Here is an 18,465-nt window from a genome sequence, read left to right as displayed (position 1 = left end):
CTACTATTCTAATATTTTTAAGGATGGTGAGGGGAGAATTAATGGCTCCATCCATTTAAATTAATGGAAGATTTAACTCTTTTAGTTTAATACTAAGTATAAATATCATAGATCTTTAACAAAATATTTGTGCCTCTCTATAAATGAGCAAAATGTTTTTCTATCATAGATATTTTAAAAATTCAATTAAAATAAGCACTTAAACTAATGATATAGTTTTCATAATTTGTAGTTGGGAGATAAATATTTGATCAGCCAGCCTAAAACATTAAATGTGTAGTAGTAGAGAATAAATCAGGAGGCAGAATAATTTTTACAAGATTTTGCTTTACAAGCTTATGTCTAGGGGTGTCAATTCGGGTCAACGGGTCGAACCCGGAACTGACCCGGCACTGTTCGGGTCAACCCGAGCCCGACCCCTTTTTAAAAACGGGTCAGGTTTCTGGACCCGAACCCGACCCGATTCGGGTCCGGGTCACCCGACCCGACACGAATGACCCGGGATTGACCTAAAAATGCTAATTTTCGGGTCAAAAATCTGGTCAATCTCGGATTTTCGGGTCAAAATCGGGTCAAAAACGGGTCAATCTCGGGTTTTCGGGTCAAAAATGATTTTTCGTGTCACTTTCGGGTCAATTTCGGGTTGGCGGGTCAACCCGAACCCGACCCGATTTTTAAAACGGGTTGATTTCATGAACCCGAACCCGACCCGTTTCGGGTTTGGGTTGACCCGAACCCGGATTTTTCCGGGTCGGGTTCGGGTCGTGTAATTGAGCATAAGAATTTAAATATGTAGCCTTAGATTTTTACAACTATCCATTTAGCAGAATGGAGTTATTATATTCATTGGTAATATAGCGTATAATTAAAAATTCATTTGGCTATTTTAAATCTCAACTATTCAAATATTTTAAAGTATGGTGAGGGTAGAATTAATGGCTCCATCCATTTAAATTAATGGAAGATTTAACTCTTAAAATAAGCACTTAAACTGATGATCTGGTTTTCATAATTTGTAGTTGGGAGATAAATATTTGATCAGCCAGCTTAAAACATTAAATGTGTAGTAGTAGAGAATAAATCAGGAGGCAGAATAATTTTTACAAGATTTTGCTTTACAAGCTTATGTCCATGCCTTGGTAACTAGGATTCTTGTAGCGTTTGTTACTCTTCTTGCTTCATACAGGCAAGAAAGCCCCGATAATTACTTCCTTTAAGGGTAAGCATACACAGAAGAACATCTCATTTAAGCCTTTTTTGGAAAATAACTACGTAAAATATATTAAAAACAAGTAAATAAAAATATAGAGTTATCTTACACATAAATCTTGGTTGCATGAAGAAGTGATAAGGGGAGAGAAGATAACATAAGTGTTATGATTTCATAAGGAGAGATAATAGAAGATGTCTAGTATGGTAAGACTGATAAATGCTTGGGAGATGAAGAAATTTCTCGGCTTACGAAAAAAATTTTAAAATTATTTTGAAGACAAAAGATGCTACATAAGTGGAGGAATGTGTTGATTCCTAATTTTAAGCATAAATGTGATGCATAAGAAAGGAGGATATACATATGATATTTATTGATTTAGAGAAAGCTTATGATAAAGTTCCAAAAGAAGTGGTATGGAGAGTTTAAAAAAAAAAAAAGAGAGATAAGAATGCTTATACTCAACTCACAAATGATATGTATGCAAAAGCTATTACTTGTGTTCAAACACAAGGAGATTGGACCAAGTACTTTCCTATTTCAGATGGATGTTCTTACTAGGCATTTGCAACCTTAGATTTAGTACCATATGTTTTTGCTTTAGTCTTGGATGTTCTTACTAGGCATTTGCAAGAGGATGTACCTTGGTGCATGCCTTTTGTTGATTATATTCTTCTTTTGATAAAACTAGATATGGCTTTGAAGGTAAACATGAATTATGGAGGTCAACCTTAGAGTCTAAAGGTTTTCTTTTAAATATATCTAAATTCAAATACATGGAATGCAATTTTAATAGTAATAGATATAATGGGGGATTATGACCTTGGGTGATCAAGACATTAATAAGAATACACGTTTCAAATATCTCAAGTCTATTTTCCAAAATGATGGTGAAATAGATGAGGATATTATTAGTAGAATTCAAGTTGGATGGTTGAAGTGGAGGAATGCATCGGACCTGTTGTGTGATAGAAAAAATATCTCTTAAACTTAAGGGAAATTCTATAAGATAGTTGTGAGACCTACAATGCTTTGTGGCATAGAATGTTGGCCATTAAAAGAGAAACATACAATTAAGTTATGTATTGCAGACATAAGGATTCTTAGGTGGATGAGTGGATTACTCTTAGAAATGGAATGTGAAATAACCATATATGTGAAAAGGATGGAGTAGCTCAAGTTGTAGATAATATTAGAGAGAGATGCCTTAGATGATTTTGTTGCATAAAACATTGGCCTTCTAATAACCCGATTAGGAGAGTAGATATATTAGATTTGACCTAAGTTAAGAGAGGTAAAGGTTGACCTACAAAGACTTGATTAGAAATATTAGAAATGGCCTTTTTTATTAGATATAAATGAGAATTTGACTCTTAATATGACACAATAGAGAAAGAGGATTCATGTAGCCGATCCCAAGTAGTCAGATAAAGACTTGATTTTATTGTAGTTGTTGTTAATTCCCTTACATTTGATTTAAAGTAACTACAAATATTGAAGTGCATGACAAAATAAATTTAGAGGAATAATTATCTTGTTCCACTATTGTTACCTTGAGATTGTCAAAGAGGCATCTTGACGTTCTTAATTTGATGTTAAGGGCTTTTAGGAACCATCTCCTTCTTAAGGCCATATACTTTTCCTGCCTATTTTTGGTTAATTTATAAAGAATAAAAAATATTATTCCAAGGATATCATTTCTCTAGGAGTTTTTGCAAGCTTTGGAAATTTTTGACCGTTGGATTATGAATTCGTGGTTGAACTTCGATTTTATTGGAATTCCAATATCTTCATATGGATATCCTCTATGGTTGTTGTTTGAGATGTCATAAGTTGAACACATGCTCAGTGGAGTAGTTGTGGATCATCTTAGGCTGTTTGTTTTATTTTGTTGTCTTGTTGAAAGAGTGCTCAAGCCTTAGGCATAATAAAAGAATAGTTTATATAGAGGTAGATCTAAAAAAATTTAACTAGACAATATTCTAAAACAACTTTTACAACTTTTTTAATATTTTCTAAAACAACTTTTATAACTTTTTGTATTAAAAAATAGTATAAACAAACAGTAAGAACATTATTCCGAACAAAACCGTAGTCTTCTCACTCAATTCTCCAGCTCTCATATGCAGAATATCCATTTGCAAACAAATTGAAATCCAAAATATTCAATTCCTTGATGTGCAAAAGAACACCTTATAAAACATCTTGATATTTCTAATTGTCTTGATATTTCTAATTGTTATTATATAGCTAAGAAGCCGTAAAGAAATAACATTGACTTCGAATATCATAAATTCTCTCAAATCGTACAAAAATGATATATATTTGTTTTTTCACAATAAAAATAACTGAAAAATAAATAACTATCTTTAAAATATACTTCTAATAAGACAAAAAAAAAACAGAAATGAGTGCTAAATAACAAATTTGCTTTTCAAAGAGGTAATTTGATTCTTCTTTTTTCATAAAGGCCAACATTGATGGGCAGTCTATAATATTTCCTGAAAATTATTACTTTTATACATTAATCATAGACATCATAATAAAGTTTTATTTGAGACAGTTTTCTTTCTGCTTTTTTAGTATAAATTTTTTTATTTTTATACTAAAAAGTTATTTTAAGAATAAAAAAAAAAACTAGTCTAAACTTTTGCAAGATAAATAAATCAAGAGAAGACTCATAGTTTTGATTTGGGACTAAAGCCAGCACGCTGGACGAGCTCCCTCCGTAGGATCTTGCCTGCAGCAGATTTTGGTATCGCATCAATGAATTCAACCCTCCGAATTTTCTTGTATGGGGCAACCTTTATAAAAGTAGAAAAAATTAGTTTGTGGGTATATAAATAAGATGATTTAGGCTTCTTTTGGGACGGATTTCTAAATATCTCTTAAACTTAAGGGAAATTCTATAAGATAGTTGTGAGACCTACAATGCTTTGTGGCATAGAATGTTGGCCATTAAAAGAGAAGCATACAATTAAGTTATGTATTGCAGAGATAAGGATTCTTAGGTGGATGAGTGGATTACTCTTAGAAATAGAATGTGAAATAACCATATATGTGAAAAGGATGGAGTAGCTCAAGTTGTAGATAATATTAGAGAGAGATGCCTTAGATGGTTTTGTTGCATAAAACATTGGCCTTCTAATAACCCGATTAGGAGAGTAGATATATTAGATTTGACCTAAGTTAAGAGAGGTAAAGGTTGACCTACAAAGACTTGATTAAAAATATTAGAAATGGCCTTTTTTATTAGATATAAATGAAAATTTAACTCTTAATAGGACACAATAGAGAAAAAGGATTCATGTAGCCGATCCCAAATAGTCGGACAAAGATTTGATTTTATTGTAGTTGTTGTTAATTCCCTTGCATTTGATTTAAAGTAACTACAAATATTGAAGTGACATAACTAAATAAATTTAGAGGAATAATTATCTTGTTCCACTATTGTTACCTTGAGATTGTCAAAGAAGCATCTTGACGTTCTTAATTTGATGTTAAGGGCTTTTAGGAACCATCGCCTTCTTAAAGCCATATACTTTTCCTACCTATTTTTGGTTAATTTATAAAGAATAAAAAATATTATTCCAAGGATATAATTTCTTTAGGAGTTTTTGCAAGCTTTGGAAATTTTTGACCGTTGGAATATGAGTTTGTGGTTGAACTTTGATTTTATTGGAATTGTATATTCCAATATCTTTGTATGGATATCCTCTACGGTTTGTTTTATTTTGTTGTCTTGATGAAAGAGTGCTCAAGTTTTAAGGCATAATAAAAGAATAATTCATGTAAAGGTAGACCTAAAAAGACTAAAAGATATTGGATTGTTAGATTTAAATGAGTTTTTTTAACTTTTTTTATTGTTTTATAAAACAATTTTTTAGTACATAAATTTCTAATTCAAAAAAATTGTACTAAAAAATAGTATTAAAAAACAATAAGAAAGCTATCATGAACAAAGCCTTAGACTTCATTTGGGACAACTTTTTTATTGCTTCTTAAAACGGCTTTCTAGTAAAAAATTAAAATCTTTGTATAAGAAAGCAGCTTTAAGAAACAGGAAGAAAGCCGTCACAAACGAAGCCTTAGTCTCCTCAATTCTCCAGCTCTCATATGCAGCATATCCATTTGCAAACAAGTTGAAATCCAACATATTCAATTCCTTGATGTTCAAAAGCAAACATTATAAAACATCTTGATATTTCTAATTGTTATTATATAGTTACAAATTTGCTTTTTGAAGAGGTCATTGGATTCTTATTTTCATAAAGGCGAACACTGATGGGCAGTCTATAATATTTCCTGAAACTTATTACTTATATACATTAATCATAGACATCACCACAATAAATTGCAAGATATATAAACCAAGAGAAGACTTACAGTTTTGATTTGGGAGTACAGCCAGCACGCTGGACGAGCTCCCTCCGTAGGATCTTGCCTGCAGTAGATTTTGGTATCGCGTCAATGAATTCAACCCTCCGAATTTTCTTGTATGGGGCCACCTTTATAAAACAAGAAAAAATTAGTTTGTGGGTCTATAAATAAGAAAACTATTAGGTGCGGAGACCGGATGTAGATATACGTCCGGACATCCACTTAAAATTTGACACGTGGAGTACACTTTGGTTGTACTTTTTTGTGCGCTTTAACTGCACTTTAGTTGCGCTTAGACGGCTATTTTGTTACGCTTTTTTGTGCGCTTTAACTGCACTTTAGTTGCGCTTTAACTGTTCTTTTGTTGTGCTTTTTACTGCACTTTACCTGCACTTTGGTTGCGCTTTTGGTGCGCTTGGCTTAAAGTTCTGCGGACACATTAAATATATAAAGTAAAAAAATAAATCCAACGTGTCCACTCCACGTATCAAATTTTAAGTGGATGACCGGACGTAACTCTAAGGTCCGCACCTAATAATTTTCCCTATAAATAAGATGATTTAAACTTCAAGAACCTATAAGTAATTTATTTTTATAAAATAATAAATTTTAAAAAGTGAAAATATTTGTACGTGTAAGGTACTTGCAGATACCTGCTTTACAACAAAATCCATAACTGCTACTGAGCTAAGAGTACTTCCCGGTTGTCTAACAATAAAAGCCATTGGTATCTCCCCTGCTTCTTCATCTGGGTACCTATCAAGCATACAGAAACCAAGAAAACAAATCAATTACAGTGCAACTGCCATTAAATTCTCTGCTATTCATATATATTATCTCCTTGAGTTTGGTAAAATCAGATGTAGTTTTGAGTAAGTTCAAATTTTTCCATTAAATTATGTTCTAATCATATATATTATAGAAGGATCATGATCATAATTTTAGATTAATTATTCTGTCCTCTTTCACTTGCATAATTCCACAACTGATTATGATCATAGTTTTACACGAGAACATTCAGAGCATGTCCTAGCTGAGCCGAGACAAACAAATTGTAAGTCATCAGTTATTTGAAACTAAGACTTTGTTTGGGACGGCTTTCTTTTTGCTTCTTAACATAACTTTTTACTAGAAAGCTACTTTAAGAAGCAGAAAGAAAGTCATCCTAAATGAAACTTTAGTTGCCTTTCATGAAGAAAGAGGCCCAAAATTCCTACTAGTACTACACTATACAAGGAAAAAGGAACTTTAGCACAGCTTTATAATGCAAACAGTAACGCAAATCATGTAAAACAAAAGAGCACAAATAGAAGTTAATATAGATATATAAGTTAAAAAAAAAAAGTTAACCAACAGTGAATTTTAGTTCAAAGGAAAATGCAAACTATTTCAACACTTACGGAATAACAGCTGCATCAGCAATTTCTGGATGAGAATGAAGTATATGCTCTAACTCTGCAGGAGGAACCTACCAAATAAGGTGTACATTCAGTAACATCTAACGAGAAAAAGGTGGCAGAGGGCAAAATGGAAGGAAAATAATGGTGCCTCCAAAAGTAAAATGTGCACAAATTAAAACAGTAGATCCGTTAAATTTTCAGCACCTGGTAGGCCTTGTACTTTATTAGTTCCTTTAGCCTACCAACAATAAAAAGAAACCCATCTTCATTGAAATAGCATAGGTCTCCAGTCTTCAGCCAGCCTTCCGAGGTCAACATAGATGACGTTGCCTCATCATCACCAATGTAACCTGCCAAGAAAAAGTTGAGACATTCAAGACGTTTTCCTTATTTTTTAGTCCTCCAATAATATTGAAAGAACATGTTAGTATTTGATCCACTTTTATATTAGTTTCAATTTTACATGTTCATTTGTAATTAATTTTGTTTCTTGATTTCTATTTTAGTGAGCTGGTCTAATCTCTTTAGAGGAATAGGCCTATAAATAGGAGGCATCCATTTGTATCCATGAGAGAGGTTTTGAATGGTGTGAAGGTTAAAGAAAAAATTACGTCCAAACCGTGAGTGACCTCTCCATTCATCTCTCTCTCTCTCTTGGATGCAAGGAGAGCAGGAGGCTCTTGGTTTAGGCAACTAGCCGACGGTGGAGGTGTAGCTGCAAGGGGGCCGGTGGAGGTGTAGCTGCAGGGGGCCAGTGGAGGAGAAAAAGGGATTGCAGTCTTGCATTCAAGTCAAGATAGCAAGATTTGGAGGAATTATTTAGTATCATAGCTTGGTCAGAAAGATCAAGAATCCCCTTTTCCTCCAAGAATTTACAATAATTGGTATCAAAGCCTGATGGTGGTGATCGATCTTAAAAATTTTGTCATATCAGATGGCATTACCAAAGTTTTAACTGAAGTTTATGGAGGAAACTAGCCCATTGCTAGGATGATGATATGTGGTGTTGACGAGGAGAAAGAAGATCCTTTGGCTGGAGATACTTCTTGAGTTGAAGGAAGAAAGCATTCATAGACGACGCCATTTAGACAAGACAAGAGGACGAGTTGAAAAAGACGCCCAAAAGTACATTTCAAAGATGCAGAATACATGGCTCATAGTGCAGAATGAGAGTATCCACTATAATTGTAAAATTGTACAAGGTACAAGGAATGCCCACCGACAAAGGCTTATACTTTGCTTGCAATAAAATATGCTAGGTTATAAATTAAGCAAAGATTGAGTTTTACACAAGTGCACGTGTCATTCAAGTAAAAAAGAGGTGAGTTGAATATCGATCCCATGAGGACTTGAACAATACTATAACTACTCTCGTACTGTCAATGTGAACCACACAATTTATCCTACCAACTGAATTAAAAAGAGCTTTCTAAAGTTCCTACTGCAAATGCTGAAATGAAAAGTTCTCTTCATAAAAGTGTTTTGAATCTATGATGGTGAAGAAATTGATATTTGCAAAAGTTGTGCTCTTCTAAAATGTGATGAGAATCAGATCTAATTCACTCCAAGTCTTTATCAAGCATGCAAAAGTTTCAAGTTATGCTTTCACTCAACTATAGTAATTTTTTCTCCTTAGATTCCAAAACCTTAGCCAACATATGTCTATGCATGACTAAGTTTCATTTCAACTCCCCTATTTGTTCCTTTATTCCTCCGTCGATGTAATTAATCACACTTGATTTTAAGTTAGTAAACGGCCTATGCAAGAACTAAAAGAAGAGCGAAAGAACTGAAAACCGCATTTAAATAAGCCGCTAAAACATGAGGTCCTCTTCTAGTTCAATCTCAATTCTCCCTCAATATTCTCATCTTCTTAAACTCTCAATATCCCTTCTACCTCAATTGCCAAAACTACCAACTCAACAGTATCCAACTCTACATCCATTGCCTTCCGCTTCCACCTTTGTCTCTTGGTTTCCTCCTCATATGCAACCAACATACCTCGATCGACTCTAACGTCAATATTGTCTCCCTTAACCACCCCAACACATAAGTTGCTACAAGATCTCCCATTTCTCCAACCTCCATTCATGACCCCACAATCATCATTTTCTCCTGCCTATACAGCTAACACCTCACTCATCTCTAATTTTATCTGCCACAATGACATCACCTCTTACCTGGAAGTGTGGGAGCCCTTTTGTTTCAAATCAACATGGTTTTTTTATAAATGATTAAAGCATAACAAGTTTAATGTTATGTTAATGCATGTTTGATCACTCAACAGCATGGGCACTGAGTTTGATGACCAAGTGCTACTAGTAAACAAACCACTAGAAGGAGATCGATGTTGTCGAGATGAGAAAGAGCCTCCTAAGTTGCTTTTCAAGTTGTATGTCAAGAACATTGGAGACTCTCTCTCTCTCTCTCTCTCATATATATATATATATATATATCCATTCAGAAGAATAGAGTGGCATGTCCGATTATAATTTTTGAATGATTAATATTTAAATGTTAAAATGTAGGTATTTTGATTTTTAAGAATTCTATATTTGTAATGGATGGTAACATATATAGTAGACAAATGAATTTATTTTTTAAAATGAATATTAGTCTAACTTTATCTTCCTAAATCATCCCCCTCTTTCATTCTCCCCTACCCCTCGTGAAGACCTTAGGCATTCAATTTTCACAGCTGCCTAGCGAAAGTAGCTCACATGGCCAGCATCCGCTTCTTGCTGGCATTGAACAACATTTTTTGTATTCATTTAGCTTTTCTAAACCTAACAAGAAAAACGAGAACTTTCAAGCCAATGTGAAACCTTTGACGGAGCGTATCTCAACGCAGGTGGAAATTTGGATTAAGATTAATCTACACAAGGCGGCGATAAGATTGGAGAAAATGGAAAATAGAACAACGCCGTTCAGGCCTTACTAGCATAACTTTTTCTAGAGAGGAGGGAGCGGAAAGCTTAGAAGCCAAAGCTTTTTCTGTATTTATTTTTTTCTTTCCGCCTCAAGGTTATCATGAAACACAGCCGGCGGCGGTTTAAAAGTCATCAACTCGACGGCTGAATGCAGCGCGGTTCGAATCTCCCAGCGTTGGCCTTTAAATATGCTGAATCGGACCGGCGCCGCCCGACCGAATATACAAGTCTTTCAGGTATGAAAAAAAAAACCTATACGACATTGCTAACATAGAACGAGTTGATTGAGTACAAAAAGAACTTACCTTTCATAACGGTCGGCCCACGAAGCCAGAGCTCACCTCGATGGCCTGGAGGCAACGCCTCCCCAGAATCCAGACTTACAATCCTCGCTTCAATATTCGGCGAGATCCGGCCCACCGACCCCAATATGTCGGTCTCTTCCGGGCTCGTCACCCCGCCCGTCGACTCAGTAAGCCCATAACCCTTCAATAGAAAAAACAAAGCAGCAACATTATTCCAAAAGATCCATCTTCCAATTAAAAAAATTATATTGGTCGTTCATTGCAAACACAGCAATGGATATTTAGATAAACTCCTCATTTTTCAAAGTTGGAACCTGGAATATTTGGATAGCGGGGAAGCGAGCGCGGAAGCGTTCCGAAACCTCGCGGCCGAGCGGCGCACCGCCACATGCAAGGGACTCCAGAGATGAGAGATCGCTCCGAGAGGCCTCGTCGGACTTCAACATCGCCACCAGGAGCGGCGGCGAGACAGGCATGTAGTTCACGCGATACTTCTCCACCGCCCGCAGCATCGCAGAGAAATCGAACCGCTCCATAAGCACTGCCGTCTGCCCCAATGCTGCCGTCCGCAGCAGCATGAAGAACCCGAAGACGTGAAACACCGGAACTGTGAAGAGCCCCACCGCCGGCGTCTCCCGCTCAAGAATTCGGGAGTGGAGTACTGCGAGTAGCGCAATGAAGTTGCGGTGAGTGAGGACTACTCCCTTAACCCGCCCCGTCGTCCCGGAGGAGTAAAGGATCGCTGATGTGTCCGATTGCCGGACCTCCGGTAATGGAGGGAGAGGAAAATTTGAGGAGTGAAGGAGTGATTGAAAGCGGGGGGAGTCGATGAAGACGGTGAGGAGGGAGTCGGGAAGATTGGGCGCCGCAGCAGAGATAGCAAAGGCGATCTTTGGGCGAATAAGATGGACCTGGCGGGAGAGCTCGGAACGGGTGCTGAGGGGGTTGGAGGGGCAGGGGACTGCGCCAATGGAGAGGAGAGCGAAGTACAGGACCGGAATCTCGAGGCGGGCAGGTGAGAGGATGACAGCCGCGTCCCCGGGGGAGAGGCGGAGGTGGGAGAGAAGGGATGAGGCAAGGGCTCGAACTTGAGAGAGGAATTCAGGGTAAGTGAGAGAGCTGCCAGAGTCTGAGTCGATGAACGCGGGGTTAGTTGGAAGAGGGATTGGGAGGAGGGAGATAGCGAAGGAAGCAACAGAGAGCGGTAGTGACTCGCAGGGGAGAGTGACGCCTGGGCAGAGGCTGTGGAATGTCTTCGTAGCGATGCAATAGCCGCTTCGGGGGTCGATCTCCGGCGAAGGCGCGGTGGCCATTACTGAACGTGGTAAGCTGTTACACCGCGGGGATTGGAGTTTGGGTTCGAGCTTTGTAGCGCCAGGAAGGGGCGAGTAGGAAAAACGGAGATATATCGAAAAGGATAAAATTTATAAATAATGATAATAATCATTTTATTATTAAAGTAAGTCTGAAAAATAATTAAAAAATAAATAAACCGGCGCTAGCAATTAATTTCTGACCTCGATACGAAATAGTCATAAAGCGAATGATAATAATCATTTTATTATTAAAGCCTTAAAAAAAAAAATTAAAGCACGTCATAGTGCTAGCAATAAATTTCTGACGTGACTTCCAGCTAGATACAAAACAGTGACCGAGCGAATGATAAAAATCTTTTTATTATTAAAGTAAGTCTTAAAAAGAACAAAATAAATAAATAAATAAAGCACATCATAGCGCTAGAAATTAATTTCTTAGGTGCTTCCACCTACAGTAAAACAATGATAGAGCGAATAGAAATAAAATAGAATAAAATAAATAAAAGAAAAGACATATATTACCGATGTCAAAGGCTGACTTTTGTATATAAATTTATTATATAAGTGATATATAAGGTTTTGTTTGCTTATTGTTACCTTTTATAAAAGGTGTTTTTAGAAATATTGGTTAAGGGTTATTTTGGGTTGGATTTCTAACTGCTTCTTAAAGTAGCTTTTTAATACAAAAATTAATTTTTTATACTAAAAAGTTGATTTAAAAAATAGTAAAAAAGTCGTCCCAAAGGAAGTCTAACATAATGGAGTATTCTAATGGAAAATCAAATATCAAAAAGCTTCTTAAAATAGCATAAAAATAAAATTCCCTAAAAAGCATTTCTATAGAAGCTTCATAAACAAACAGCGAGCAAAAAATAATTTCACTATTTCTAAACCGAAAAGGCAAAAAACACTCTCTCAAATGAGGCCTAAGTAAAGAGGAAAAAAATAGCTGTTGACAACAACGTTGTTGAATCTTGAATCCGGTGAATGATGTTGGGTCGTATTTTTGACAATCTATAGAGCTGGAGGGATGGAGATGATAAAATCAGAATACAAGAAAAAAAAAAGGAGACATTGAGAGAAGATGTGGATCAAAATAAATACTTTATTATCTCAATCAGATGTACAAGAATAATTATTGTAAGAGCTCTATATTGTAATGCTTAAGCTAAAGATAAAAAAAAAAAAAACATTATAATGTATCTTTCTCCTCAAATATGAGAGCCAAAAAGACAGATCTATCAAAGAGAGATGTATATCTCGATGCCACTGTTCTTGTCCCTCCCCCTTTTTACATGAATTGGGGGTTATAGTGGATATATTTGGGACACAACAGTGGCATGAATTTGTATCCAACTTCGATGTAGCTCGACCATCTTTATCTGATATAATGGTGATTGTTATAATAGGGTATACAAAGTGGATGAATTTGTGTATTGAGTCAATGTTAGTAGAGAGTCGGGAGGTCAGGTCGGCATATAAGAGGAAGCCGATCTGAGGTCGCCCCGTTGAGGTGAAAGGGGTGAGTAGAGTCTTGATGCATTCCTGAGGTCGATCAGATTCTGAGGGAAGTCTTATGAGAGATATAGATGTTATTAGATTAGTTGCTAATGTATTTTGCATGGGGGACTTGACTTTGACTAGCAGAGATAATGATTTGTGTAACTAAGAGAGGAACTTCTGAGGTCACCCTCGCCGAGGAGGGTGGCTGCCTAGAAGTGATGGTAAAAGTTAATCCATCGTGCTCCAATGTTAAGTTCATTCCTAACTCCTGAGAGAGTCCCTCAAACAGACTATTTCGATAGATGAAAGAGTGCTCCTTCCATTTAACCTGAATGTAACCTAAAACCTGTATAGATAGTCATCAATGTACATTTAGTTCCCCTATTTATTCGACCTTTTGAATGATGGATGTCAAAAAGATCATATATAGAAGAAAAATTAGAAAAAAAAAAGGGCAAGAGTAAGTACAAATTTGCCCTAAATCTTTGCAAATTTTGAGATTCGTGTATCCTTGTAGACTAAACAGTCCTATTATATGGTTTCTCTATAAATACTGGATTCAGGTCTGATTGGTGTTGGCTTTCTCTTCCATTTTGTGAGCCTTGCTTAGTTTTGGAGCGATGGACCTTTTTACTTATCTTGGCATTCGAGCTTCTAGGAAAGCTACTTATAAGAGAACACAAATGACCTTTAGTATGGAGGCCCCAAATATGGAAGAAGCTACACCGAATAAGGTTTTTGTTGAAGGAGAGGTGTGAGTATTTGTGAACTCAATGGATCTCTCTATTGGTTCCTTTTTGAATGGTATGCGAGCTAGTGTCGTGGATCTCATTAACATTGAGGATGATCTGTCATCTAATCATATAACGAGAACTAAGGAGATTATTGTTTCTGTTGTCCTTGCCATGGGAGGTATAACCAACATATGTGAAGGCCCTAACATTGCATCCAAGTCAGGTGCAATTACGAAGGAGAACGTCATTGCTGCTAGAAAATATTGTCAGAGAGGTCACTAAGGAACATACTATTTGAAAGATCGAGGAGGTTGTGAGACCTCAATTAACTAGCTCGAGGAGCGCCAAGAGGGGTGGGGGTGAATTGGTAATTTAAAAAATACTTAACAGAAAAACATATATATATATATATATAGAAAATGATATTAAAACTAATCCAAACAATTTACTTAAAATCGTGTGGAAGCAATTGAGAATTTAAACTAATTTTTTAATACATATATATTTTTTACTTAAGCCACAGCCTATTCTAATTGCAGTTGATAATAAATATTAAACTTTATGCAGTAAATTCAACTTGTAGATAATAAAAAATTAAATCACAAAAAAGTAAATGTGAAAAGGAAAAAGCACACCATATTTTTTTATGGTGCTTCAATCAACATTGACCTACGTCCACTCCAAGGAGTCCTCCGCTCCGGGTATTACACTACTACTAAGTGACTCTATTTTTACCCCCACAGCAAGGCGGAGAAGCCCTTATAAAATCCCTAATGTGATGGAGTATCGAATGCTATGTCATCTTCCTGGTGACGGTAGTGAACCTTCAATCTTTTTTTTCCTCCTAGAGAAGGCAGGGAACCTCGGCTCCTTTTTTTCCCTCCTGGAGAAGATAGAGAACCACAACTCCTTATTCTCCCTTATGGAGAAGGAAAGCAACATAGAGGACTTGACATTGAAGCCTCTCTCCCAAGAGAAACTTTAAGGGTTCACTAAGCCATAAAAGGAATCAAGGTGCAAGCTAGCCTGTAGCAACTATGTGAACCTCTCACACTATTTTTCCTCATGCTCAACCTCACCTTCTTCTTTCTCTCTCACTCAAGAGCTCACCAGAAACCATCTCTGTCAAAGTTCCTTCAATAGCCAAAAGCTCTTTTCAAAAGTACTCTAAGAGATTTCTTAAGTATGAGACTTTAAAAAGCCATAATTTTTTAATTTGGCCATCTTTGTCTGTACATTATGATCCTAATTCATATAGTATGATCAATTAAAAAGTTAGACTTATCTGGTACGATGCAAACAGTCATATGACGTGGTACGATTCAAAAATTAGACTAATCAAACGATATGTTCATATTTTGCAAATATATCGTTTAGTACGATCATGAGGTCATCATGTACGATTATTTAATTTCTCTATATTCACACAAGGTGATTTCTGGGACGATTGAAAATCACTTTTGTCAATCGTCCCGTACTGTTTCCATCGTACATAATAATTTATTGATTTCCAATAGGTCATCCATTACAATGTAAACATCATACATAACTATTAGTTCAAAAATTATGGTTTCATTTGGTATTTTGGTACAATCTTTGGGACGACCAAATTTCGTCTCTATCAATCGTAGGGTACAATAAACATTGTACATTATTTATGACGTGGGCTTCTCTCCAGGTTATCTGCTACCCAAATTTTGGTTTTGGGGCTATTTATATTACTTTGTTGTTGTTAGCTCTTGATTCTCTGCCCTGATGTTGTGTATATTATTCTGATTATATCTTTATCATTATAATATTTTTCTACTATTCTTGTATAGTTCAATCTCATCTTATTTTATAGGTTTATTGATTCTATTTAGTCTTTTGCAAAATTGCATTTTTTTTTTCAGGATGAAGGTGCTAAAAGATTTGTTATGTATCTCCTATTTTTGTGTGTTGGCTCCTAGCCACTCTACTTTTAAAAGGTTTTTTTATTGCTTATACGTAGATGGGATCTTCATTTCATGGGTTTTCTTTTCTTTTTTATGTAGCTCTTTTAATCATTAGCGACCTATTGATCCCTTTTAAGGACTCATAATTTTAATTATAATCAATGTGTAAGCCCGTTAGTAAGTTTTAACCAAAAAAGGAATTTGTTCCCTGTAAAATCTAAAATGAAATCAAAGAAAATAAAAACACCAATATAAATTTCATAAATAAACAAAATAATCAATTAGGGAAAATAAAATGAATAAAAAATAATTTTTTTAAGAATAACTATAAATACAAATGACTGCAACCTTTGTGATGCCTCTCAGTTAGGAAAGCAAGTCAAATCCTCTTTTCGCTCAATTAAAAATATTTCCACTAGCAAATCCTTAGAAGACCTACACATGCATTTCTCTGGATTTGTCAGCACTGCAAGCTTAGGAGGGAAAGCCTTTGGGTATGTGATTGTTGATGATTATTCAAGTTTTACTTCGGTTAGATTCCTATCTTATAAAAGTGAATTATTTGAGGGGTTTAAGTCTTTTTCCACTTGGATTTATAGGAAGCTAGGTTGTGAAATTATGATAATTCATAGTGATCATAGTTAAGAATTTGAGAATGAAAAAATTTGAATCTTTCTACAAGGAGCAAGGGATAGATCATAACTTTTTATCTCCTAGGACCCTTCAGCAAAATGGGGTAGCTGAAAGGAAGAATATGACCCTGGTAGAAGCCGCTAGAGTCATATTAGCTGAATACTCACTTCCAAAATACTTTTGGACAGAAGCGATAAATACATCCTATTATGTTCTGAATAGGGTGAATGTTAGATCCAAACTGAATAAGACATCCTATAAAATTCTAATGAAGGACACCCAACCTCTCTCATGTCTTTGGATGTAAATTATTAGTTCTGAATAATGGAAAGTCTCAACTAGGAAAGTTTGACCCAAATTTTGATGAATGAGTGTTCCTAGGTTACTCAAGTGTTGAGAAATCCTATATAGTCTTTAATAAAAGAAAATTGGTAATTAAAGAGACCTCTCATGTTGTGTTTAATGAATTTGATAATTCTAGAGGGTCTCAGGTAGAAGAAGAGGAGGTTGTAGCCCAAGGATTGGAATCTACAAATCTGGAGGAAAGAATAGAGTCTGAAAACACTTTTCCTAGAGAATGTAGGAAAGGTATTAGAATTAGACATGAACTTAGAAAAGAGATAAATCACTCTGCCTTCATTTCAATGACTGAAACCACCAACCTAAATAAAACTTATCTGATGAATTCTTGATCTTAGCCATGCAAGAAGAACTGAATCAATTTGTAAGAAATAATGTTTGAGAGCTAATCGGAAGACCTAAGGATCAATCAGAGTGTGGTTGAAACAAAATGAGTTTTTAAAAATAAAATGAATGATTCTAGAGTAGCAGTGAGGAATAAGTCAAGATTGGTGGCTAAGAGGTATAATCAAATAGAAGGGATTGATTTTGAACATATTTTTGCCCTTGTAGCTAGATTGGAAGCTATTAGAATGCTACTAGCCTTTGCTTATTTTAAGGGATTCAAATTGTATAAAATAGATATTAAGAGCGTTTTTTTTTTAATGAGATAATAAAAGAAGATGTGTATGTTGAACAACTCCCATACTTTGAAAATTCCCAATTTCTCAATCATGTGTTCAAATTAAAAAAGGCATTATATGAACTTAAACAAGCAAACAGGGTATGGTATGAAAGGTTAATCACATTCATACTAGAAATATCTTTTGTTAAGGGGAGTGTAGACACCACTCTCTTTCTGAAAAAGGTAGGAGATGAATTATTGATTATTCAAATTTATGTTAGTGATATTCTGTTTGGATCTTCTGATAAAAATTTATGTGATGAATTCTCAAGAATAATGAGTAAGGAATTTGAAATGAGTATGATGGAAGAACTGAATTATTTTTTAGGGTTTAACATAACGCAGAAGGATGATGAGACTTTTCTTATTCAATCAAAATACATTAAAGATATCCTTAAGAAATATGAGATAGATAAAGTCAAGCCAATCAATACTCCCATGAGTTCGACTGTTCAATTAGACAAATATTCAAATGGTAAATCTGTTGATCAAAAGAAATACAGAGAGATAATTGGATCACTTCTTCACTTGACTGCTAGCAGATATTATATTATGTTTAGTGTTTATCTTTGTGCTAGATTTCAGACTGATCCAAAATAATCTCACTTGATTGTTGTTAACAGAATCCTTAGGTATCTCTTAGGAACCCCTGACTTAGGAATTTGATATCCTAGGCATAGTACCTCTTTTGAAATCATAGGATATTTTGATTCAGATTTTGCAGGATGCTGAGTTGATAGAAAAAACACTTCTAGAACTTGTCAATTCATAGGATAGTCTTTAGTCTCCTAGTTCAGTAGAAAATACAACTCAGTTACCCTGTCCACTACTAAAGCTGAGTACTCAGTTACCCTAAACCCTAAACTACATAAAAAATTCGACGGGTCATTATTGCACCTATCACACGCAAAACAAACATGATTACGGGTACAATGTGACTCAAAGAATTCAATTTTGAGCACGACGACAAATCGCGGCGACCATAAGTGACTCAAACTATCTTCTCCCGTAATCATGCAAAAAACATGTACATCAATCTCGATCAATGCCTTCAAGGCTACAGACAATCACAATCGACAGAAGACTATGCTTCTGA

The 18,465-nt window shown here is 35.5% G+C and overlaps 1 protein-coding gene across 2 annotated transcripts; it reads right to left on the bottom strand.

Annotated features, from left to right (window-relative positions):
• Positions 1–3,636: 3,636 nt before the first annotated feature.
• Positions 3,637–11,624, bottom strand: LOC110098614 (4-coumarate--CoA ligase-like 6). Of its 2 annotated transcripts, none has more exons than XM_028698386.1 (6): positions 10,540–11,624; positions 10,226–10,406; positions 7,195–7,340; positions 6,991–7,058; positions 6,244–6,346; positions 3,637–4,014 (listed from the first exon to the last, which is right to left on the bottom strand). In XM_028698386.1, the coding sequence occupies exons 1-6, from the start codon at positions 11,536–11,538 to the stop codon at positions 3,889–3,891; spliced, it is 1,623 nt and encodes a 540-aa protein (XP_028554219.1). In that variant the 5' UTR covers positions 11,539–11,624; the 3' UTR covers positions 3,637–3,888. The 2 variants fall into 2 exon arrangements, with proteins under 2 accessions (XP_028554219.1, XP_020681151.2); XM_020825492.2 differs by lacking the exon at positions 3,637–4,014 and adding an exon at positions 5,353–5,718.
• Positions 11,625–18,465: the final 6,841 nt, after the last annotated feature.

The sequence above is a fragment of the Dendrobium catenatum genome, unplaced genomic scaffold (genome assembly GCF_001605985.2).
Source record: "Dendrobium catenatum unplaced genomic scaffold, ASM160598v2 fragScaff_scaffold_124, whole genome shotgun sequence".
In the NCBI taxonomy this organism is placed as follows: domain Eukaryota; kingdom Viridiplantae; phylum Streptophyta; class Magnoliopsida; order Asparagales; family Orchidaceae; genus Dendrobium; species Dendrobium catenatum.
This window is presented reverse-complemented; position numbering and strand designations above follow the sequence as displayed.